Raw genomic sequence first — 25,493 nt, forward strand, 5'->3', positions numbered from 1 at the left:
AGGTCCAAAGAGAGTAGGGGATTATGGTTTATAATTAACGCAATTAAAAATAGTCTTTGAATAAGCTGAACACAGAGAGGCTAGAAATCTGTTGTGCAACTGGCACGTTAGGAGGAAACTAAGTGGTATTATTCAAACAAAGGTAATCCAACACACCGCAGCGCGGGAGCTTCGACTACCAGGCAAGTACTTTTAAGCTTGTTTACAAACCAACCCCCAGTGAACTCAATACATGCAGTGAGCAGCATGAACTTAACCACAGCCAGCTCCGCAAGCAGTGAGACAACTGCAGGGCTAGGCCAGATTACCGTCTCTGCCTTTGTACTCAGAAACTCCAATATTTGTGAAATTCTAGTTTGCTTTCCAGCTGGATTCCCAGGCTGAGGATCTCTCACTGAAAAAGATGCTTTGAGGGGTTTGTGTTTTTTAAAATACCAGTCTGGCTTGTATTTAAATTACTTACAGATCTATCTTTAAGATAATAGCCGTGAAACACCGTATCTGGGTTTCCTTCTTCTCAGCTGATGTTCACAAGAGTCAGTCCTGGGAAGGAAGAAACCGGCCAGCCAGTTGCACTGGAGAAAATGTGAAACAGACTATGAGTAAAATGCTCTGCAGTTCAAACACAAAACCTGGGGGAGGAGAAAACAAAGATTAAGAAGTTTGAGAGGGGTAGAGGGGGATTTTGGTGTGGGTTTTTTTGCCTTTCTTTTTTAATACAACCTCTTTATAGTTTGGGGCTTCTACGGATTATTTATAACTAGGATAGAATTTTCAGACAGAAATGGGAATTTTAATATCAGGAGCATTCCTCAGAACATTTTTATTGAGGAAATATGTTTGTATGGCTGAGGAAGCCATCGGGATGCTTGGAGTGAAAGAGTGCAGAAAGAGAAGACTGGGTTAAATTAATTCCTGCTAAATACCTACCAGCAGACTTGCTGTCTATATGGGGAGCTGGAGACAGAATTGTACCAGGGTAAAAAGGATACTGTGTCTATTTATAGCACTGCCTTCAACACCGTAGGAATTCAAAGGAAAACTCCAACTCAGCACACAGTCTTCTCATCATCTGCTTCTGTCAAGATTAAATCAGGGCTGAGATCATTCCCTTCCCCTGCAAATCCCTGCTAGGAAGGATCTGCTTCTTTCTGCAAGTAAGGAACTGCCAGGGTACAAACCACTCCAGAGCTCGCGCGGTGTGGGCTCTGGGAGCCATCACCCAGCCAAATGTCACCTCTTTCCTCTTGGGAGTCGGAGGAAGGGGAGAAGGAGCCTCACAAGCCTCAGCACTTGAGCAGGGAAGACTGAAAGATCATCACCTTCTCTGCATCCCTCCTCCCCAGCCCTCCCCCTTACGCCAGCTGCCCTGGGGCACTTGCAAACACACGGGGAGCTCCAGCACACCCCCAGTGCCAGGCGGCAGGGAGGGGAGGAGGAACAGGGTCCTGGCACCCGCTCACGGCCACTCGTGGTGTCACTTACTGAGATGAGGCCCCTACCCACAGTGGGTGTGCCCCTCTTGCCACTCGGCGCCATCCATCTCTGGAAGGAGGGGGCTCCGGTAGGTGCGTGGGGCACCTATTTATGGGTAGAAATTGTCTCTGAAGTTAACAATACAACTGAGATCAGCCTTGGAAAAGATATTAGCAAAAACCTGACCACCACTCTAAAAATAAGGCAGGCTCCTGGAGTTCCTTAGCTCCACTTCTCTTTTAGCATCATGGTGCCTCAGATCTTTCCTTCTCATCTTCCACCTTCCAGTTTCTCTTTAATAAGAGCTGCCCTTTTGTTCTTCACAAGGCACTACCTACTCTACTCTCTCGGTGCTTCCCTTTTGTAGTTCCCTTATCAAGCCTTCTGCTAGGTGGGGAGCAGAAGGGGCAGGACTTGGTGCTGCCTTTGAGGTACAGGTAATTATTATGTGCATCTGTTATTGTGGTTGCTTCCTCAACAGGTGGAAAACATGCTGTTCTCTGATAGATTTGCAGCACTCTGTGCTCCTGCCTTGTCTTTTCTCTAAAGCCAGTCGTGTGGTGTTCCTAAAATAATAAACACAGCCTCACTGCTGCCACAAAAACCCCTGGTAAATATATTTTTATGGGAATGAAATATTAAAGGATTTGAACAGTTATTCACTGGAAGCAAAATATGAGCAGTAAGGTTGGGTAAAGATTCAAAGGCTGGTTCGCTTCCTTTCCCTGGGGCACATCAAGGCTGTACTGTTTGCACTTTAGAGATGGATAGTGGGGAATTACTTAACCCAAAATGATGGAAACAGTTCAGACTATAATAATATAGCATGAGAGTTTCTCACATTACATCTATTCCCCATACTGCTGGCTATATTCTGCCTGCAGATTCACGTGCATTGGATTCTGAAGGAACTGTATTTGAAGCCAAAATGCATTTCATTGTCTTTCTGAAGCCTCTCTACGTTTTAGTTGCTAAATCCTGAGCTCAGGGACGGGGTACAAAGCTTGTCTAAACATTTCCCAGTGTCTGTCTCTGTGAGATTCCCATCTGCTGCGTTTTATTTCAAATTTCATCTTCATACTTCCCTAAAAACACAAAGCAAAAACACACGTTTCCTCTGCCCTGGAGTGCAGGAATCACCAAATTTCCCAGCAGGTTCTCTCACAACATACGATGGATCCAAGTTTGTCTGAAAATACTACAAGCCCTTTGTGGAGTAGAAAGGGAGAAGACCAGAAACGCAGGCCAAGTTTCTGAACGTTAACAAACACCCCCCCACCCCCAAGGGGACTCCATATCCTGTTTCCCCTCTCCCAAAAGTTTCACCTGGCTTTGGGTTTCATTAGGAGAAATACACATTGCTCAAGTCCAGGCTCTAAGTCTTCAGTTCGTGCTTCCTGCTGACTCTGCAGAGACTACGAGAGCCACGAAAGCTGAGTCTGACCTGGGGGCTTCAAATTTACTACAATAGCAGAGCAAATTAAATGGAGAGCACGTTAAGCGGGTCGGGAGACTGTTGTTGACCAACAAATCTTCATTAAGTTCCCGCACCAAGCTGTGCCGCACCTCCGCTGAAACTGATTATTGTGTCTCCATCTGTGTTGCAACTATTTTTCTACCAGGCTTAAAAGAAATTCAAACTTGCTTTAGGTCTAATTGGAAATAAAACACAATATTAATCTGCCTTTTGCCCGACACATGCACCTAGTTTGGAGGTGCTGGTGCACCGTTCAAATGGGCCAGGTTCCACCCTCTCCACCACCAGTTATTCACTGCCCTGGTTTTCGCTAGCTCTTTTATTCACTGCCAGTGTCTCTCACAGACTTTGTTCATTGTTTTATGGGGACTTTCTGGATTAGTGGCTTGCGTTACCAGACGCAAGGTCTGAGATCAGTTCCTGGCGCTGCTCTCCAGACCTTTCAGCTCAAGAGCCACCAGCACAAACCCCAAGAGTTCATACGACTCACGCCTCCCCACAGCAAAGCCTGCGCTTGGCCTCACAGCAGCTTTCACGGGATTAGAGCAAAGCCCTTCACCGATACTCATGACTGAAGGGACGTTACCACAGCTGGAGCCTCTGACAGCCCTCCCCTCAGGCCACCACCAGAAATACAGCTCCACAGGTAACACTCAGGTGCCAGGCTCCTCTGCTGTACGGGCTTTAAAAACACTGCCTAATTTAGACCAAACAGAGCAAGGTTTGAGGAAGCGCAAGGAAAGGAAGGGGAATTAAACAGCAGTATGCAGCATTGCGTAGCTTTAGCATCTGCAGTATGCACACAGCGCAGGATCTTCTGCCACAGACTGTCCTTGCCTTAAGGTAAGACGAGAAACAATCATCAGCGATTTTTCTTCTGAATATAAGGTAAAAACGAAAAGGTACCTACAGATACACCATGGATGAAGGCATTAGCCTTTAGTATCAGTCTTTGCCAGAGAACTTTTATGGTGGCCGAACTACACGTTGGCTATGGAGATTGGCCACACCCCGTACTGTGCTGTCCTCAGAGTCAGGCAGCACTTGAAAAACACAGAAGGGACTCAACCTTTTCTGTACCAAGGAGAAGGCGTGGGTTGTCTATGGGGTTACGCAGGAGCACCCCAGCACGCAGGCTGTTACTGGTTCCCAGCCCTTGGGCACCGCGAGGCAGCCTCCCCTTGACAAAGCCCCGTTTTGGCCCAAGTGAGACTGAAAAGCGTGACCACAGCAGCTGCCTTCTGATGGGACCTGAGTTGTTTTTTGCTAGTGGTTAATTGGTTTCCAGCTCTAGAAGAAAACGAGTTCTGTTCTTTTTGTACCAGGTGATCTATAACATTTGGGGGCAGATGTTTTTGACTGCTAGTTTGTTTTAGAAATATGGTAAGAGTTAACCTAAATGATTAGAAATACCTGTAATCCCAAGAGCTAACACAAACGCTGGGAAATTCTAGACCTCAAATCAGCTGTGCTACAGAATACGACAAGTTCCTATTTTTTTTTCCCTTCAGCAGGCTTAGTAGTGAGATTTTACAATGAGAAGAAAACAACTTGCTTAGCTGACTTGGGATTTCATCTCCTTCCATTGCATCTCTTAAGACTCTACACCCATCAGCAAGCAAGTCTCAGCTCTGTTCAGTCTCAGTCTGACCTCTGTACTAACTTGATGTATTGTTTTTAGTTCTCAAATAGTCTATTACGTTATACCCCAAAGGGTCTGATGAGAACTGGCCAGTATTTTAATGATTTATGAGGGGCACCTGGGACTGCATGGGTAGCATACGTGTTGTGTCACTGCTATAGGAGGAGTCTGTATTGATCCATACCAGGGTGCTCCAAGACAAAAGCGTGTCCAATTCCAATAAGCTTTAGTTCACAAACCTGATTTGACAGATGGCCAAGCGTGCACTGGGACTGACCGTAGTTCTCATGGTAGGAATAAAGAAAACAGCTGGATTGCTTCTAGCCATTGCGTTATAAGAGGATTTCCACTCCTTTCTCTTGTTCTATCTTACAGAGCTTAAGGAGGTGTTTATCCTTCCTAGCTCTGTAGCCAGAAACCTGGGCAACAGGAGCTTGCTATCAGCTCTGTGGTTTATCTTTCTGCCAGAAGATACTGGTGAGAAATACAGGCTACTGGAACTAGCCTTCCAAACCTCTCTGAGCCCTGCCATGGCTATCACATTGCTAGAAAGTCTCATATCAGAGAGACCGGGGTGAGAGAAAGAAAGATGAAGCAGCACTTAGACAATGGAGTTGTTCTTAAGCCATAATGTCACTGCATTTAATAAGGGATCATCCTATTTTTTTAGGGTATCTCTAAAGAAGGACTTTGCAAGCAGAAAAGAAGGGTATCAGGAGCACAGCATGGTGATACAAGGTTTCTGTGTCCTTGGTTTGATTTTGCATGTTCTGAATCCTATTTTGAGCACCAGAGGCGAAATCTGCCAAAGCATTCTTAGGAAACCTCGTCCCCCCAGCACGGAAGTCCAGACTTGACATTATGACTTTCACCTCATAATGTAAGCTGCCTTTGACTCACTAGAGGTGGGCACAGCTTTTGACCCAAATTAAACCCGAGGGTGGCTCTTTACCCTGGTTCAGCTACCACTGCAAGTGTTTGGCAGCACCCTGCCCCTGGGATGCCTCCCAGCTCAGACTTGTGGAGAGATGTAGAAAAATCATCCAACTTAACTTTACCATCTCCACCTGTGCAGTAGGAACAGCAGTGTCTTCCTCCTGGGCTCACTGCGATGAAAACTAAAAAAACGCATTCCAGTGCTCAAGAAACACCAGGGAAACAGCTGCCTACCTCCCGCTGCTTCCCATCTTCCCTCCTAGCAGGTTGCTCAGCTCTCCCGCTACGCCAGTGTAGGGATATGTGTCTGCTGCCTCCTGTAAATTGGGTAGCATAGAGCTATCTTCGTGGTGATGGCAGGGACCACAGGGCAAGAACAAAGAGCAGCGAAGCTGTCAATGCCCCCAAACAGAACAGACCCAAAAATGAGCAATATATTGTTTTTAAGATAGAAGAACATACCAGAGCTAGTCACAGGGGAGAAGGGCTTTGCATTGTGCCATCCTTTCGGTTAAATCCTTGGAGCAGAAACCATTCATTTGTAGTGGGATTCTTTGAATTCTGAAGCTTGATGTTTCCAGTGCTGGGCTGGAGGACACTGCTGGATTAGTTATTGTTAAAGCAGCCTCATTCACCTTCAGATGTGGCCTGCTAAACTCTGGTGGGGACACAGGACACTGACCTAAGTGACTGCCTTACAGCTGGGGTGCTGTGTAAGGCATGGCACAGGACATGCTTGGCCTCTGAACAGTCATTGCTGAGGCAAGAAAAAAAAAGGACTTCTGCCTCAGATAATTTTGGAGGTGACCTGGGAAAATGAGATCAGGCTAGATTGAGAGTAAGCCTGAAGAGTAAAACCATGGCTGAGAGACTGGAAACAACACCCAAGTGACACTTTTTCTTTCGTTAAGCTAGATGCAGCGTGCCAGCAACCCATCTGTGGCTTTCTTGTGTTGTGTGCAGTTAGAAGTGAGGTGTCCAGATCGACACCCGTTTTGCATGTAGGCAGCATGCAAAAGAGTAGTCAGGCTGCTTGGCAGTCACAGTTTCACCCCAGAGCCAAAGAGAGGGAGCAGAGAACATACCCTGCGGTGTACAGCACTAACAGGCTCTGCCTCCCACACAGCGACGGTGCTGAGGTTGAAATGCATCACCGCAAGTGTGAGCCTCCAGTCCACTGGATCAGCTTCAGAGAAATAGGCTCAGCACATTTCAGGCAATCTGTGATTAAACCCAAGCTTGTACCTCTCTGCAGGGTCACGCTGTACTAACATCATCCAGTAATGAGAGCACCACACACTCTCTGCAACTGTAGGCTGCAAATATTGGTAGAGCATTACTGAAAGTCATGAAAAAGCAACTAGGTTTTGTGTTGTTCAGGGAGGGTGAAGGCTTTGGAGTGGTAGCACCAAAACACCAGTGTAAGCCAAACAACCCAGCTGATTCCTGGCACCTCCAAGAGGAAATCGAAGTGGCACACATTACTTCTGATTTACAGCAACCTGCACCAACTCACCACCTTGTCTTTCAGAAACATTTCATCCTTTGGGTTTTTCAATAATCTTCTGAGGGTGCTTCCAGAAGAAAAAAACCCAGAGTTTACCCACTCAGAGTATACTGGCTTTTGCCTCAGACAAGTCATTCCTGAAGGAATAGAGATAAAGTGATGTAACAACCCTTGAGCACAGAAGAGCCAGCCTTACACAGGAAGGATGGAAATTTAGGTAAGCTTGTCTTAAAGTGGGAGCATAGGGGTAGCAAGAGCATCTCATGAATGTAGCACGTCCAAGAGCTGTTTAGTGCTACAATACCATAGACTGGGATTTTTATTTTCTCAAGAGGGAGTGAAAAATATCGGTACTGCATGGAGGAAGGAGTTACAGCCTGTCAGAACCGATCATCGGTCAAGTCTGATGGCTGAAGTCTATTGCAGGAAAAACTAGCAATGATGTTTGATCTAGGAGGGGTAGCCTAGCGGGGAGCTAGAGAAACTGTCGCACATGGGCATGCTGTTGCAGTGACAAATAGCACAGAGATGTGGTAGATGCATTTTGGACCAGCCAGTGTCTTTGGGTCATACGCAGTGTGCCTGATTCTCTACCAGATCAGGTTGGGTTAATGGGTATAAGGATGCACTTGGCAGCTGAGAGCACAGGAGTACCAAGGGGCTCCAGAGGGCCCAATTTTGCAGCTGAATTTCTGTGCTCACAGCCAAAAGCCCTGAATCTTTGCTGGGACTAGAGCTGGGGGGGAACCGACTTCCCTTTGCTTGCTTGCCAAGAGCCAAGTTCAGGTCCTTAGAGCTCTACGCTGCTCTCGCTCCAGCTGATGACTTCATGAACACCTAGCATCGGGAGGAACACAGCTCCCTGCACAGCTTTAAATGTTTGTGTTTCCCTGCATATGCCGATGACATCATTGCCACCTGAGGGCCTGAACTCTGGTCTTGGCAGGTAAAAGCCTTTCGGGTCACCTTACATTGGGGTTCTTGCTCTCGATGCATATTTATGTAATGATTGCTAGATGGCTGTAATTAAATGACTGTAAAGCACCACCTAAAATGCACTAGTAATAAATTCTTAATAGCTGATGCTATAACAAGCAGTTACAAAAAAAATATCGTAACATGCAGATTGTTAACAGTGTCTGGGCCTGTTTAATGCACAGCTTTAAATAGTTACAATGCACACTATTAAAATGGCATGTAAAATTTGTAACTAGTAAATAGAAGGTCCAATTCAGCAACAAAATATAGCCAAAGATTCAGTGGTGAAGAAGCCACAGAAAAGCTTGGGGTGGATGAGCTATCTCCTCTTATCTCTGCAATCCTTCTGGTGGTGCTACCTATCAGCTGTGGTTTCTGTAAAGCATACTCCATGTGCCCACCCCTGCCTGGTGCAGACTCTGCCCCTGCCTCTGCCCTCACTCAGAGACATGGTTAGGATCCCATTTGTATCATAAAAACGCAACTTTGTCCAGAAAACCCTTGGCTTTTCGTTCCATGAGGAAGGGGTGGGTAAGGGAAAATCCATTTAGCTGCCCATATTTTTCACTTCTCTTTTATCCAGTCAAAGCTGCAGTGCAGGCAATATCTCTACAGAGATTATTTCCCGTGACTAAAGAGTAAAATCAATATACATGCAAGACCCAGAAAAATTAGCAAAATCAGAAGCTTTCGCACATTTGGTACAACATTGCTGCACATGAAAGGATGGCTGCTTCTGTCTAGCCACCACCAGGAACCACACACATGGTTGGTAAATACAAGTGTACTAACCAGCTGAATGCGAGAGAATATTTTATACTACAGTTACAGAGGAAAACTAGGCCACCCTGCCTCGGGGCCTGCATGCTGATGCACATCCTGAAACAGTCAAGACCATCAGGTCTGAGCCCTGCTGGCTGGCCCCACAGACTTGCTATGAAAAAAATTAGACATTTTTGAGGCTTCTGAGGCCTGGCAACCCATAACATCAGTGGAAGCTGTGGTAAATTCAGCATATTTGAGAACCAGGATGGGCTGATTAATTTCTTCCTTACATGTGAGTAGTGCTTTGCGTCAGAAATGTCGCTGCTGATTTCCCTGGATGTCACATGGAGGAAAGCTTTACTCGGACAGAGCAGAGGTGCCGTGATCCCTCTCCAGTTAGGACAGAAGATTTGGTACCAACGCAATACCAAGGGGAAAAAAAACCAAATCAGATGTTTTCCTCTTCCTTGTGCTGCTCAAAGCTGTCCAATACAGAGATTAGTTTAGCTGGGCTGCTCCTCAACATAGGCTCTGCGTGGTCTGTTGAGAGCAAAGCCATCTAAAAGGGTTTTGCCAAGTCACACCAAGTGGGTGCCTTGCCCTAAACATACAGCTGGGTTAAAGTTGTGGGTCTGGAAGCCTCTACTAAATTTGGAAGTGCTGTTCAGATTACATCCTCCAGCTGCTGGAGAGATTTTCTTACAAACAGTTGGCTACTCAAATACCTCGTGCCTCCCTGGAAACCGCCTCTGTCTCAGCTTTCAAGTCCAGCCAGCCCTACCTCAGTCATCGCTGTATTTGATTCATACCATCTATATCCTGTAGCGCTCCTAGCAATTGATAAATTACGGCTCCAGCGAGACTATCGGGTTAAACTCCAAGGAAGAAAGAATGATGATAGTAATACTTGTCATTTGTGTGGAGATGTAGCAACACAAAACCCTCTCTCAAACATATGTTATCTTGGAGGAATCTTTCCAAGGGATAGGCTTTCTGAGAAATGTTTATGACTTTTGAATACACGATAGGCATGAACTTGACACGACCTACTTTGGCCAAGCCCTGGGCTTCAGCCTGGTCCTTTACCACCACAAATCAAACGGTCTGTTTGAAGTGCAGTCAGACCGATATCTTCACTGAGATGACAAGGTTACAGCACATACCAGCTTGAGAAAAGCCAGGATGTAGAGCGCTTTGTTCTCCGGATTTAAAAACTCAGAAATATTTTTACTGAAGCCAGAGGAAAACAGCTATGTTCCACCCATACACAAAAGCCAATACAATGCCTGGGATGATGAAAATATTCATTACATCATTGAAATGAGAGCACTGACATCCTTAAATTATACACAAATCCCTCCTTCATCTTGTCATTGGAAAAATGCAGGGAAAAGCAGAGGGTGTAAAGGCTTTCTGCTAAATATCCTAAACACAAGAGTTGGTTTTTTTCCTGAGCTTCCACAGCATCATGCTGCAGGGTTCTGTGACGCCCCATCTCGGCCTTCACGCCATCCTCTCAGCTTGATCTCGTACCAATGTAATGCCAAATTGTCAAATTATACTGACTTTTGAGTTTGTTGTTCTTTGATTAAACACTGTGGTGTGGCAGAAATTGTGTGAAAGGTGGCACATGTTTCCAAGGGCTGAGACACCTGCCAAGGGATGCCTGTGTCTAAAGGCCCTCTCCTCAGCACGGCCCTGGACAGCACTAATTATGCTACAGATAAAGCTGTAGTCACTGAATTAGCGGGAAAACCACCAAAGCATCCGCAGCACGCACAGTCCACAGGGGCATTCACCTAAACGCTCAGGAAGGAGATGCCGTGTGTGAGCTCTCACAGGACCACGTCCCTTTCTCCCTGGGATATTCCATATATAAGGAACCATCGACCTGGCCACCCTCATAGCCCAGCTGCAGCAAAGCCACTAATGGGTTCCCAGAAAGGGGGCTACAGATGCGGGCCTGGCGCGGTGACACGTATGGCCCGTGTCATACTCTGGGTCACGCGAGGTGGTCAGCATGACCTGCTCTGCGATAGGCCTCTTTGATTGCAGTTCTCCTGCTAGTCATAATTAAGGAAATTCTATTACACAGTTCAGATACAATTACAGTTGTAGTACAAACCAATTCAAAATTAATCTGAATATAATGGTAAAATTTCTCCTATGTGATTGAATAATTACTGCACTACAACTCCAGTAGGGCAAAGATCAGGAACATTTCATATGAATATCATTCTGAAACCAGCATTTTAAAATTGTATTGCTCATTCATACAACTCACATCACAGAAACAAAAAGCAAATATAGAGGAACTGAGCTGAGAATCATTAAAAACATCTTTTTTAAAATGAACAACCACCACATTATTACATATAATAATTTTCCTTTCACGCTAATTTCTTTTAATCTATTCATGCTCCTTATAAAACATTACACAAAATTTTAATCATAGCATTGTTTTCTTTAAATATGTGCATTTCAGTAAATGATACTTGCATGTATAAATTTAGTAAGTTAAAATGTTAGACTGATGCTAGAACTGAGCAGTCATTTATTCAGAAAAAATCGCCTTGTTTTCCTCTCTGTAAATTTTCTGTGGAAAGCTATTATTTTTTTCAGTGTATTCATTATCCAACATATTAGTTTAACAGTCCTGCAGAGAATTCTCTGCTTTTGAATCGTTCCCAGCCTGTTAGTTCCAATTATTTCATATTTGAAATTTGAACCCCAGTCCTTCGTTTTTATTGGACGTACACTTTACGTGAACCAACGCTGTTCTCCAGTTGAACAAATGGGACCAGAATGCAGATGGAAAGAGTTTCGTACACAGCATCAGCAGTTCACGTCTGTGTTTCAATAGGAGTAAATTCCTTAGCTATAATGCAAGATCAATGTGAGCAAAAGCTGAAAGTCATCTTAGGATAATTCTGAAGAAGCACACCCATCTTTTAAAGACCATTATTCCACAACTTTCGATATCCACATAGCTCACACTACCTTCTTTTGCCAAGCCTACGCAGTTATGTTCCCTTCAAGAAAGACAACTTAGATAAAAAGAAAACAAATCTCTGAAGGACTGCTCTTCCTAAGGTGTGCTATACTTCAGAGTCGTCCACCCAGCTGTGGGAGGGATGGAGTTATGGACCTGGAAAGCACGGAACACCTGTCCCTCCCCATCGTAACTCCAGCCAGAACACCGCAATGCTACCAGGACTTTTGGGCAGTGCCCTGTCAGTCTCCACTCCCGTAAGGCTTAGCAAAGCACGGCTGAGAGCAGCCTTCAGTCTTCTGAGGCTAGCTAATATGAAAATCAAAGTATGAATACCGTGGAGAGGGTGAGGGGAAGGGACAACAGGCAGCAGTAAATAAAAAAAAAACCAAAAGAGTTGAAAGCAACTTTATAGGGAGTGAGAAGTGCCCTAGAGTGGTCATTAGCCACACTGAAAGGAATGAGATACATCAAAAAAGGGGAACATTTGCTGCAGATATTATGAGGTGGGAAGGATTGGAGGAGGCTGTTATTCTTGAAAGTATTTAATGAACTGGCAGATGGCCCTGTGGTCAGGACAGAGGAAATGCAAGGCCCATTTCTGCTGCAGACCTCCTGCGTGGGAGCAGAAAAGCCACGCTGGTGCCTGAGATCACCAGCAAGAGCCGGGCAGACCTGGCACAGCGGGCACTGGGGTGGCCAGCATCAAAGAAGCTATCGACATCGATGGGGATATCCGTTCCAGTATGGGAATTTCTCCATGCTTCCTCTTGCATAAAGCCATCCAAAATGGGCAAGAACATCTGCTTTTGTTTTTCACAGGAAAAGCTGACACTGGAGGAGATATGCACATTTGGGAGGGGAGCACATTCCACAGTGGAGCTCTTTGTAATACAAACAATAAGAGACCATCCTGGGAACATCGTTATTTGGTGAAAACTTATTGTATTCAAGAGGACAAGGCCGCCTGTGAAGGTGGCAGAAGAAGGTGTACTGAGAGAAGAGAGGGCCCCTCTTGCCAGCTGGGTGGCAAGGCAGATCTCTCAAGTGCCCGGCAGAAGGGAGGCTGCTAGTCAACGTTTGGTGGCCAACACAACGGTTGCTACTCCCCTCCTGCATTTCCGTGCACGTTTCAGGGACTCAGTTGCTCCATTTCTCCTTCAGCAAAAAAAATGGTTTAATATAAAGGTGCAACGAATTCCCACAGCAGCCCAGTCTTCAGACTCTCTCTGTCTTTGTGCATGCAGAGACAAATATTTCTAAACAAAATTACACCGAAACATGAACTTAGGGCTGGTGAAAGTACCTTGGATGGAAAGCTAAGAAAACCTTTCACCACAGTTAGTCTTTGGATAGAAACTGTCAATAGAGGTGCTTGAGCATGAATACAACCAATTTGTAAATGGCAGAGCTCAGTAGAAAGAAGTAACATTTTAGGTTTTCTGTTGTGGACTGTTCTACCCCAAACCACCCCTCCTATCTTTTATGCAAAAGACATTCATCAGTCAGTGGCAGAGCAAGACTTTGACTTATTGACTACAACTTCATCCAAGTCCTAGACAGATGCTTCTGTTCTAAAGCTGCCTGAGTTGACAGAGCTCCCAATATCTCTGTAATGCAGATATTTGACTAACTTTTAGAACATATTTCTATGTTTCTATGTTTCTTAAAACACAATTCTGGTAAAAATAGAGTTTCTGCTCTCCTCTTCAAGAATCCTCCCAACAGTTCAAATCTATGGCTAACATGAGGAACCACTATTTCAAAAGAAATGTATCACATGGGAACAGAGTAATCCCAGAGATAAACTGATGCCTAAAAACCTTGTTTCTCCTTGTAATTAAAGTTCTTACTTTGGGGGGGGGGGGGCAGAGGGGAGAGGAATGCAAATGAAACAACCTATTAAAAGTATATTAATGCTTATATGAATGGCAGCTGGAATCACTATAACTTACTTATGTAGATTCTTTCTACCATAAACATTTTTCATCTGGACAGCAAGTATGGCTGGCAACTGCCATCGGAAAGCGCCAAAACAATCTTTAAAGAGGTTCCCCTGTTGAAGCTGACAATCAAGAGTTAAGCAGCGAATAAGATTTTTGCATGACCAATTCTATTCAGCTCAGCTTGGTTTGTTGAGCAAATTATAAAAGACAAATCAGATAAAGTGTATATAAGCACTTAGTTATGTGGTTAAAGGACAAGCTCAGCCTATGAAATCCATAACTTGTTTCTATACCCACTGCGGAGCTACATTTACACTATACCTTCTCCATAGTGTTACCTCTTTCCATTCAAAAGCAGGACTCTCGCGCCGGCATATCGAGGGCTGGTCTGTTTCGCTGTGGTAGCAGCAGTGTCTAGAATTCCAGATAGGAACTTGGGAAGTTCATAACGCTATGAAAAAAACTTTAAAAATATAATAATGACATTTCAGTTGACTGTTTGCCATACCTAGAAAGAAGGGTTGAGTAGTCAGGTCAAAATAAGCCTGATGAGGCCCTGAGCCTAGTAGCTGGAAGAAGCTTTAGCTTCCAATTTGACACAGTAATACAAAACTTTATTTAAGAAGCACACGCTTCAAATTCATTGTCTGAACCACAGCATGGGACTATGGGAGCCACTGGACTGTTGTTTAGATTGCAACAGTGTTCTGAGCCATGGCCTCTGCTGTGAAAAGTATATTAACACATGAGAAAGAGACATTCTCTGTCCCAAAGAGCATACTACTGTAACTGCGGGCAAGCTTTGGGAGGGGGTTAAGGGCGGGTGAGAAGGCGACAGGGAGACCTCAGAAACATCTCTGGCTGGTGGTCAATGTCTGCCCTCCATCTTTCAGGATGGCCTGGGACTCACTGCGCAGCAGGGACTTACTGCGCCCCGAGATCAGAAGTGCCTCAAGCCGGCCGGCCGGCAGCCGGGGCAGTGCAGAAACGCCGTCCCTAGAGGAGCTGCGGCGCCTGCTCTGGACACGCACACACCCCACAGGGCACGTGGATGAAGTCTGGCCAAACCTTTACGTGGGAGACCTGTAAGAGAAAGGGAAGGGTTGGAGGTGTTAATGCAGCTCTTAGCCCCCACCCTATACACCCTGAAACCATCTACTCTTTTTTTATAAAGAGCTAGGCACTGACTTGGTGCCTCACGGTAAGTCTAAGTGTTGAGCAAGGCTGAACTGTGCTTAGGATGCTGTAGCATAGAGCAAAGGCATCCTAAGCATCCCAAAAGAATACTCCCCCTCCTGATTTCTCCTCCTGCATTTGTACAGGAGTCCCCCACTCCAACAGCCTGGCGGGGCCGTGGCATTGGTACCGCAGCGGCTGCGCCAGAGCTAGGTAAAGCAGGATCAGCCTTGTGAGATCCTCGCGTTGCCAGGCGGCACCAGACCCCTGAACCGAGGGATGCTCAGCAGAGGTCACTTGGTGAGAAAGCAAACCAGAAAACTCTTGCCTTGTGCAGAATTATCACCACCACCTTCTTCACTTTTTGTCAGTTGAGGAGAACTACCTAAACTGATGTTTGGGGGGATAAAAATGCAGGAAACGTAAAAATCAGTTCTTGATGAGCCACTTCTGTTTTGAAGCACTTTGGTGGACACTTCGTACCTCATCAGCCTGTCAGAAAACAGCCACTACTGGTTATTTTATACTGTTATTTATAGTTTTAAGATACATATGAATATAGAAATAAATATCTTTTCTGGTTTTTACTTTTATATTACTTATACTATATATACACTAATACCTTTATATTATATATACTTATACTATAGTATAAATACTATCTATTGGTATTATTTTCTTATATAAATATTATAATTATATGAATACTATTTATACTATAAAATAACACTGCAATTTTAACACTGTTAAACCTTCATGCAGTTTTAACAAACCGCCCCAGCAGCAGCATGTCCCACCCTGCGCCATCAGGCAGCGGGCGAGTACAACCCCCCACCCTTCTTCCAGGTACGTCGCTCGTGACAAAGCGCAGCTGAGCCGAATGGGCATCTCCCACGTCGTGAACGCCGCCGCCGGGCGATTTCACGTTGACACCGGACCCAAGTTCTACAAAGACCTGCCCGTGGATTACTACGGAGTAGAAGCAGAGGACAACCCGAACTTTGATCTCAGCATTCACTTCTACCCAGTTGCTCGATACATAAGAGCAGCACTGAACTCCCCGAGAGGTAACTAGACCACCCGTGCGTGCTGCAAACCCTCGGCGCAGGAGCCAGGTAGGGCGAGTTATCAAATAGTATTTGGCGTGAACCGCCTGCAGGCGTGGGTAAGAATGGGGATACCCAAACCAAGCAGCATCACGCCTGCCTCCCAAACCCCCACAGCGAGTGGCAGTTCCTGTGTTCCCCTGCAACAGGGAAGGATGCACTGAACAGACTTTTGAAGGGGTTTTCCTATGCCTAGTGCCATCCATTAGCAAACGACAAAACAGCAAGTATCCCTTATTACCTATAGGGACACGCTGAGCTGGGAGGAGGCACGTACACTTTATCCTTTCAGATTAGTGATTGGGTTTAAAATAAAAGCTGGGATGGGGTAAAAAGGCCAAGCATCATATTTGAGTGAGAATAATCAACTATAATGCGCAAATCCTACAAACACAAGGTAGGGAAGAACTTGCTAGGAAGAAATGCTGTAGAAGAGACTCTAAGCAACACTGCCAGCTGGGAGATAATGCTGTGCTGTTGCTGGGAGTATAACCTTGAAATAGGAAGATAACCCGCAAAATCCTTGGACTCAACACGGGCCAGCTACAATGCCAGACGGCTGAGGCTAGTTGGGGATCATTACTATTAAGGACAAACCTTCACAAAAGCAAGTCTCGCTGTGCCACAAAACTGCACAGATACCCACTCAAAAGCAAGTGGAGTTATTAGGAGACCAGTTATGCACTCAGCAGACTGTTTTGCTTGTGTCATGGTGAGCTTTAATATCAATGAGGGTCCTAAAATACTAACTAGCCAGCTTGATCATACGCAGCTAGCAGACCGGACCTACCCCGTACAACCTGGGAAAGGGAGACCCAGTAACTGAGAACAGTGCACCTCCGTGCTAGATATCTCAGGGTTCACTGCGATTTGGAGGGCGCTTAGAAAGTGTTTGCCTCTGTGAAACTGAGGGCTGCATTTGGGTTTGAAAACAGCTAACATATCTGGGGAATCTGGATCCGCACTCGTTTCTATCACAGCACACGCTATGTGCAATTGAAGTTGTTATGGTGGTGCTCCAGAGAAAGGTAAGATCCAAAATCTTTTTATGCCTGTGTAAAAAGCAAAAAAAGCTCCAAATCAATTGACAAAAGACAGAAAACAACAGATGAATCGTAGTGGCCACAAAAGCAAACAAAACCAGTGCTTTGCGAGATGCATGCCCAAATACTGGAAGTTATGAACGCAGAACAAGTTAGGGCCCAAGGCAAACACAATGAACCCATCATGTCTAGGGTACATATTTATCCCCACTCCCTTGCTTTTGGATATTGCTTTACTGAACTCCATATGGAAGCAGGGTTCTGGGAATGGAGACAAGGCGAAATTCAATCATATACAGTCCAGCTGTTGCTGACATTCATCATTTTACAGAAAGTGCAACAGTTTAGAAAATACATAAACAAGATGTTCTGGAAGCATAATTTCCGTGTGGTACAGAAATTTAGCAGCTAAATACCCATAACCTGTGCAGGGATGAGACAGGGAGGGGATTGTTACTCACATCATTTAGAAGAAGAGAAAAAACCCCAGCATTTATTATACGCAGTGATGCCGAAAAAAAAAAATTATACCAGGTGACAGGAGGCCCGTTCATATTAAACTCAGGATGTAACGAGGTACTTCTCTTTGATGGAGAAGTCATTTAAGACTGCCGCTTAACTATTACAAGCAAATTCAACTTTTTTTTTTTTTAATGGAATTAAATTACCTTTTTCACCTGAGAGGATTAAGTCAAAGTTAAGACTATGAGGCACAAACATATTTAAAACTATGAATCAAACACTCATTAGGATTAAGCAAGAACCATTACTCCCATCATTCTTGAAGAAAAATTCTGATGCTTTACACGGTTAGTCCAGAAAATAACATGGTCAGATTTATTCCAGATTTTTACCTTAGCTGAACAGAATATGTCTTTGATGAGGTAAAGAATTTATTTTTAAGGCAATTTCTTCAACCCAGATGCCAGAGCACGAGCAAAAGGAATCAGGGGAGCGTGCACTCACATACCCCTAATTGGGAGCCATTCCTGACACAGTAGTCAATGGCTGCATCACACCCTGAATGACTTTCTTCATCAGCTTTGTCGTACGGATTAAGAAACAGAGGCGCTACTACTGCAGCCGTGCCATATACGCATTATCTCATGAGCCCTGCTTCCTTGGCTGCCTTTCCTTCAGCACAGCCCCCCTGTTCCTTTGCCCACGAAAGAGAGCTGTTTGGGAAGGGTTAGCCAAGAGCAAGCAGATGCACACTCCGCCCGTGTCAGGGAAGTACTGGCCTTCTCCCTCATGCTCATGCTTGAGGGGCAACACCTTGAATACCACTCTTGCCCCTTTGCATGGCCATCTGTACAATTTGCATTTTTCTGGAGAACAGCTAAACCTAAGTGTAAATCAACAGGGTTTGGTAAAGTCTAGCAGAAGAGGGAGGGACAGACAACTTGAACAGATGAAAGCATGCCATGAAAACTATTAAATGAACACCATGCAGAGAGAAAGGTTTCCAAGTAGAGAGCTTCTCCTTTTATTGACCTCCAAACACGTTTAAAGCAGACAGGTTAAAATCACCCATTAACTTCCTGAAATGGTGAGCCCTCTGAAAGGCATTTCCCTTCTTTCACTTCACTGGAGCGAACGAGAAGTGAGGCTCCCTCTCCCACTGCCGCCTTCTTGGTGGTGGTCATGAAAGAAGCTTAACTTAGGAGAAAAGGGTCCTCTCTCTTGACTCTGCCGTAGGTGCATTACACGCATCCGTTTCACCTCCCACCCTCCAGCAGAGGACAGCCCCTACCTGTTCCAGGAGGCGTGGGAAGAAGGGACGTGCCACTATTTAAAGCTCTTTGTAGGCTTCTTGCTATTTTCAGCTGTGACAAAATAGACACTTGATTAATCAAGAAACAGACAGTTGGTTCTGTACCTGGCTACGGAATGGTGGCTAAAACGTAGCAGGAGATGAGGGAACCACGGTGGAGTGGGATGAGCCCCCGGGGCCCACTAGCCCAGCTGAGCTCTCCTCCTGGTGAGCAGCAAAATTCCGCTGGATTCAATGGAGCGAGGGCAGCTGGGGCGTTCACTCCGGGTGACGGTCTGGAGCCTGGTCTTAAGCCAAATTAAATCCATCCTGCAAGAAAGCAAGGGCTAGTTCAGGACATTTAGCTAAGTTAATGATGAGTAGCAAAAGGACAATAAGATATTATGTGTTTTAATGACTAATTTGTTCAACAACATTGAATTTCCCAACTTGAACTTGGCCAACAAAGTTGAATGTGCAAACTTTATCCCTAGTGCAAACCCTTTGATGTCAGTACAGTTACAGCAGGCCTGAGCTGGATATAATATCCATAATCCGTTGTTAAAAACCAAGCATTATTGTTCTGCACAAATCCCAGCCAGATGACAGTTATTGTCTGCCTCTGCAAAAAGTAGCTTGAGATGTGCGGCGCAACATTTCAAATAAGGATTGCAAGATTTAATAATGCCAGAAGCTAAGTGCCCCCACTTCTCCTCAATTAATCTCATTATTCCTAGGGGATCCTGTTACATGCTCAGAGAGAAGGTTGCAACATGGCCTTCTAATATGGGATCAGTCCAACTTCCCTTTGCACCACTTGTTAAAACAAACCAGGGTGGGGAAGGCCGATTTGGAGGATGTCAGCTTGTGGCATGGATTCTGTAGTACAGCAGATCTGGTTATAACCTCCTTGCCCACCCCATGACAGGGGCATGTGCCACAGCTGCCTCCGTGACCACTGCTTTCCCAGGCTGTGGTCCAGCAGCCTCCTGGGAACCCGGGCCTCGGTGCTGGGAGGCTGCATCTCGGCTGCCTCCCGTGAGAGGCTGATGCGACGCGCTGTTACTGAGGCTGCTGCAGCCAGCCCACGTGGTGCAGAACGCTTCAGGTGCTGCTCGGATGCAGTATGTCACAGTGGGCTCGGCGTGTCACTTCACCCACTTCCACCTGCTGCCAAGAAGGGTCTGAGCCTGTAAACAGAACCAAAGAGCAACACGGTTTTTGCTTCCTGACTCAAGTTTAACATTTAATTTGTTTGCTACAAATAATCACATAGTAAATTCAAATCTGCTTTCATTAGAGCAATTTTACGTTAATTAAATCATTTCTCGTGACTGATTTATCTGCAAACAGACAGTCATTTTATTGTCAGTGTACCAGCATTTATCACAGCCTCCGTGCGTGGGGAAACAAAGGCTAACAACGTGGAATAAACACTGCACGTGTAACAGAGATAATACACGTGTAGCCTCATGGGAACCGCTGTATTAGAGAGCCATGCAGGTTAGGTCCAAGGTCAATAGTTGGGACTCGTCCAGGTTTTGCGGAGACACCTTCTAGAGCTGGTTGCAGATATCGGAGGACTCTTTTGAAGTGCAGATTATCCAGAGAAGCAGGGAAGAACACTCAGTGTGTTCTTACTCACCACCTCCTCCTCCCAGACACAGAGATAGATGTAAAACTGTAGCGCGCCAGCCTGCACAAGCAGGAGTCTGGAATTTGTTCTGCTTTCTGTGCCCCCAACAAAAACACATCAGGCAATATTTAATGGCAGCATCTATACCCCAGCTCGGTTCCGTTCCAGACTGCAGGTGGGGCTGGGCATTTTCCAAAGCAGAAGGCTCCATCTGGGTGGAAAAAAAAATGGACCCAAGAAAATTTTTACAGCAATTAGGTTCAGAACAGCAAGTCTCCTGTCCCCCATCCAATTTCTGGCCTAATTTAGATTGAATTTCAAAATATTTAGTGATTCCAAATCAAATCCAACAGCAAAGCCATCTCTTTTTGTTCGGTTGTTTGGGGTTTTTTGTTTGGTTGTTTTTTTGTTTGGTGTTTTTTTTTCTCCCTCCTGGTATAGTTCAAACCATAAATTTAATTTATTTTTCTTTTAGTTGTAGAGTGCTGGTAGCTCAGAAGTTTTCAGACAAAAAAATAAAAAGAAAAAAAAATGGAAGCTGTTCTGGTTCCAAGGAAATTTTTCAGAACATGTTATTCCTTGCCTTCTGTTATCTAGGTCGTGCATTGGGGTACATGTCTGGGTTTCCCCAGTCCCTGCCACTACGTTGCTGTTAGGCCGACTGCAAACTACTGAAGCATGGATTTTCCAAAGACCTTTCGGACTTAGTCCTATTCACAGTATTTCTCAAAGGGACTCCGTTACATCCCTCTGAAAATCTCAGACCTGGGTTATTTGGGTCTGAAGTGCCTCCTTTGGGGAAGATAATACAGCATGCATATTCCACAAGGTTGGTGTGAAGGCTAGTGATAGTGCAGCACATCAGGGGAAAAAAAGTGTCTAGTGAAAATGCGAATTAGCATTATCTTTCAGCAGGCGTGCAAAGCATTTCTCCATATCCCCATAAAGAGTAGGGCTTCACTTCCAAGAATTCCCATGGAGTTAATGGGATTGACACATAGATGTAATTTAACTTGAAGAATGGCATCAGTATCTCAATAAATTCTGTGAAGCTGTATCTGAATGGGAAAACATAAATAGAAATCACTTGATCTTCTAATTCTGCAAAACCGACATTACATCGGAAAAACCTCTTCCTTCCCCCAAAGGTTTCAATGCCCAGTCTGCTGCCACCAAAGCCCTTTTTGCTGCTTCCTTGGAGACTATATTTGTCCCTTTATTTCTACTGAAGACACGTCTATCTTTAGGGCTGAGCTCAGATTTCCCATGCCAGGATAATGAAAGGTGGCTGTGTCACATACATTGTGGAATTCAACACTTCTCTCAACCTGCTGGCCAGAGCAGGTTTTTACAACACATGCTCGCGCTCTCCGAGCATGTGGCTCTGCCATCATCATTAGTCAGAACTGGAACGGTTGCTAAATAAATACTCTGTCACAAACAAAACGGGATTTAAGATGAAAAGCTGCGCACAAGTACCCAGAATTAACACCCGGGGAGATGGGGGCAATCAGTCTGAGGTGTTTGGCTGGATCTAGGCTTATCATCCAACAAGGATATTTTTGCCTTGCTCCCTGGTAATAGAAATTAAGATGCTGTAAGCACAGACAAAATGAGGAACTAGCTCTGAAAAGCTGTCTGTTCTTTCTACCCCTCCTTACATTTCACAGAGAAGCAGCATCTGAGGTACTTTATTCCACTTCCAATGGAAAAAAAGCAACATGGAATTGTTTTCACTGATTTTCACCTTTTTCTGGATATAAATTGTACTGTTATTAAATTGCCTTTTTACAGAGCTATACACTTAGTAAACAAAAGACTACAAATGTGACCGTGTAAAAAAATAAAATTTAAAAAAATGCATGTTTCATTTCAAACTTATGAAGATTTCCAGTGAAGAAGTGTTCTGAAATTTTCATGCTAAAAATACATCTTTTTAGCTGCCTTGATGGGAGACAGAGCTGTCCATTAGGTGGTCAGAAGTTCAAATCTGATTCTTATCACTGTTTACGTCAGTAGTGCCCAATTGCTGAGCCACAGTCTCTGTGAAAAGACTAGATCTGACTGCAGCAAAGGGCAGGAGAGTGTGAAAATTTTCAGGCGCAGCTATAATTTAGTGGAACAACAGAACTTTTTTTTCCTCTGATTAAAATTTTCTCATCAAATCATACAATTTTTTTTCTGACAGTTGAAGCATTTCACATTATTTACAAGATGTAGGTTTTCAGATTCCAGAATGAGCTCTTCGCTCCAATCCAGAGCGAATCCAGGCTCGCTTACAGCGACATGGAAGGACCCACGATATTAATGAAGATGCACACCTCACACTGAAATCTCCAGGGAACTCAAAACATTTCATAAACCATTTTTCTAGTGATGACCCAACGCAGCGGGGAGACAAAGGCATTAGGGAGGAACAGTGACTATAGATGTACAGGGTAGGCTATAGAAATAAAAAAGCACAAGCAAGCTGGTGCAAACAGCATGTACGAACAGGCCACTGCTCTTACCGGTAACACCCATTTCCAACACGCTTCCAGCAAGGTCTGAGCAGCAGTCAGCACCTCCAGAAAGCATTACTGCCCTGGGCAAAGAAGAAAAAAGAGCTTGTGGAAAACTAGGGGCCTTCTTTGTATCTTGTAATACAGTGAGCACTCCTGAGCATCAGACACTTGAAACCCCAAGTTCCCAGGCCCTCTGGCAGTAAGCAACCCACCACAGCTGCCTGCCATAGTATGGCCTTCAAGTATGAAGACTTGAAGCTTTGCCAGCAAGTACATCACTCCCAAAACCACGTGTGAGCCAGCAGGGACAACAGGCTGGGCAGGAGGGCTAAGGACATGCCATCAGGCTGACAGCGAAGCCCAAACAAGCACAACTGTGGGTCCTGCAATACAGTTGGGAATTTTCTGTCCCCAGCCATTAAAACCCCCATTGCTCCCCAACAGCACCGCACCAGGTCTGCTCTGCAGGGCTGAGCACACCGGCTGGCTCAGCCCCGATATCAGCCCCACTTCCACCTCTGCTCCAGCACAATCACCCTCACCAGTTGGCCTCCTGGCATAATTGCATTTCTCTCTCTCTCCTTTTTTTCCAGGCAAAGTACTAGTTCACTGTGCAATGGGAATCAGCCGATCTGCAACTCTCGTCCTCGCTTTCTTAATGATCTGTGAAGATATGTCCCTCGCTGATGCAATTCAGACTGTACGCTCACACAGAGGGATCTGCCCCAACTCCGGCTTCCTCAAGCAGCTTCGGGAGTTGGACCTCCAGTTAGGAAGAAGGAAAGGCAGAGGGGCAGAGGCCCGCTAGTGCCTAGGGGATGTCTCCCAGCACCAGACCACGAGATGCTGCCCTCACTGAAGACAGTGCAAGGATGCTGTCAGGACTGGTCTGTAGCTGCACTGAGAAGCTCCTTGGGAACTGGCTAAGCATAAGCAAGCTGGTAGGAGTTCAGTATGTTTTTTTTTTTTTTGATAAGCCCACTATTTGAAAGAAAATTAAATAAAGAAGGATTCAAAGTGGCAGTTTTGCCCACCTGGGCCTGTTTATTTAACTACCTGTTGGGCAGGGCATAGGGAGCAATTGGGTTTTCATGCAGAATTAAAAAGGCAGCACAGTCAACTTGGAAAAAAAAAAAAAAAAAGACTTTTTACTTGCTTATGATTGTATTTATATGGCAAGAGGGAAAATGGCTAACCTAGTAAAAAGAAAAAGAAACCATGAGGTTTTTAAGCAAGTCTTTAACATTTCACATCCAGCTGGCATAGGGTGAGACCTCAGGTTTTGCAAGCTGACATGCTCCTTTAGTCTGGCATAGTGACACTCGTCAGGATCCAACTCAGACCCTCTCTATTAGGGGCCATGGAGGCTCTTGCTGGGACCTTCACAAGCCCGGTCAGCTTCAAATCTATGGCAAATACTCAGAACTTAAAAGGACCATGAAAATCCTCAGGAGCTGGCACTGGAGGTCCCAGCCAGAGGCTGCACCCTGGGGCACGCCTATCAACAGCCTCAGAGGGAAGGAAGGTGTCCCCTTGCACACATAAGGCAAGGGGCACGCTGCCCACTGATGCACTGGGGGGTGGTGGCAGCGCCAGACAGAAACGTACTCCTCTTGGCTTGCAACCCACCACTCCAAATCACATTCCCTAGATTTCCCTGTTTTAACGGAAAGCCAGAACCCGGTGTCATCATGTCAGAGCAAAAATGAGCAATGCCTCTAATAAATCCAAAGCAGCAGCTCTGCATTTCGATTACTCTTTTACGCCCAATTGGCCACATTTAATCTTGTAAAGAACTCGAAGCAGATATTTGCTTCAGTGCAATTACAGCCACATACAGAACATTGGCAAATGCAAACAATATAGAATTTCCACTTGACGGCAGATTAATTTGGTGTGATGTTTTCTCTTGAGAGGTCTTAAAGGCTTGCAGTTTTGAAAGTACCCTGCAATTTGTATTTATAGCACTATGGATGTTGAATAGAAAGAGAGAAGCATACACTCGTTCTGCACTGAAGTTTCTTTTGCCACCATCCATTAAAAAAAATTAACTGAGCATAGCACACTTCCACTGCATTTCTCATAATGCAATATGGAAACATGAATTCCCTGCAGAGCCTATACAGAAATTCAGCTGGTGTTTCCGCTTTTATAAACATGGTAAGTAAAACACAAGCAATGCTACAGGCTAATTTCCTCTCAGGGAACAGAGAGATGGGTCTTCCCTTCAGAGAGGGTCCCATCCTTTGAGACCAGAGTAAGCAGCCAGAAGGGAGGTCATGGCTAATGATGGAAAAAATCAGTGAAGTTATAGCTTTCACAGACCTCTTACTGGCTGCTGCAGCAAGGAGATGAGATTTCAGTGAGCATGGTGGCTGAACCACTCCTGGCACTTGGGTCTCCTCCACCTCAGGCTGTCTGGGGACCCTTTTTTATTGCAGACCATGCTGCATTTTTTTGTGAGTAGTCTTTTCAGTTGCCTCACTAACCACTCCCTTCAAGTCTCTGTAACTCAGACTATACCACGCCAAATGGCACTACATTAAAGCACAAGGG

The 25,493-nt window shown here is 45.1% G+C and overlaps 1 protein-coding gene and 1 long non-coding RNA gene across 2 annotated transcripts; one reads left to right on the forward strand and one right to left on the reverse strand.

Moving 5' to 3' along the window:
* LOC142064464 (dual specificity protein phosphatase 13B-like) lies at positions 1-25,493 on the forward strand. Its single transcript, XM_075109498.1, has 4 exons — positions 1-182; positions 14,613-14,804; positions 15,742-15,962; positions 23,531-25,493. The coding sequence occupies exons 2-4, from the start codon at positions 14,614-14,616 to the stop codon at positions 23,743-23,745; spliced, it is 627 nt and encodes a 208-aa protein (XP_074965599.1). The 5' UTR covers positions 1-182; position 14,613; the 3' UTR covers positions 23,746-25,493.
* On the reverse strand, positions 17,620-23,120 carry LOC142064466 (uncharacterized). Its single transcript, XR_012663116.1, has 4 exons — positions 22,944-23,120; positions 20,443-20,644; positions 18,798-19,987; positions 17,620-18,703 (listed from the first exon to the last, which is right to left on the reverse strand). It is a non-coding gene; the product is annotated as an uncharacterized LOC142064466 (long non-coding RNA).

This window comes from Phalacrocorax aristotelis, chromosome 14 (assembly GCF_949628215.1).
Source record: "Phalacrocorax aristotelis chromosome 14, bGulAri2.1, whole genome shotgun sequence".
Lineage (NCBI taxonomy): Eukaryota > Metazoa > Chordata > Aves > Suliformes > Phalacrocoracidae > Phalacrocorax > Phalacrocorax aristotelis.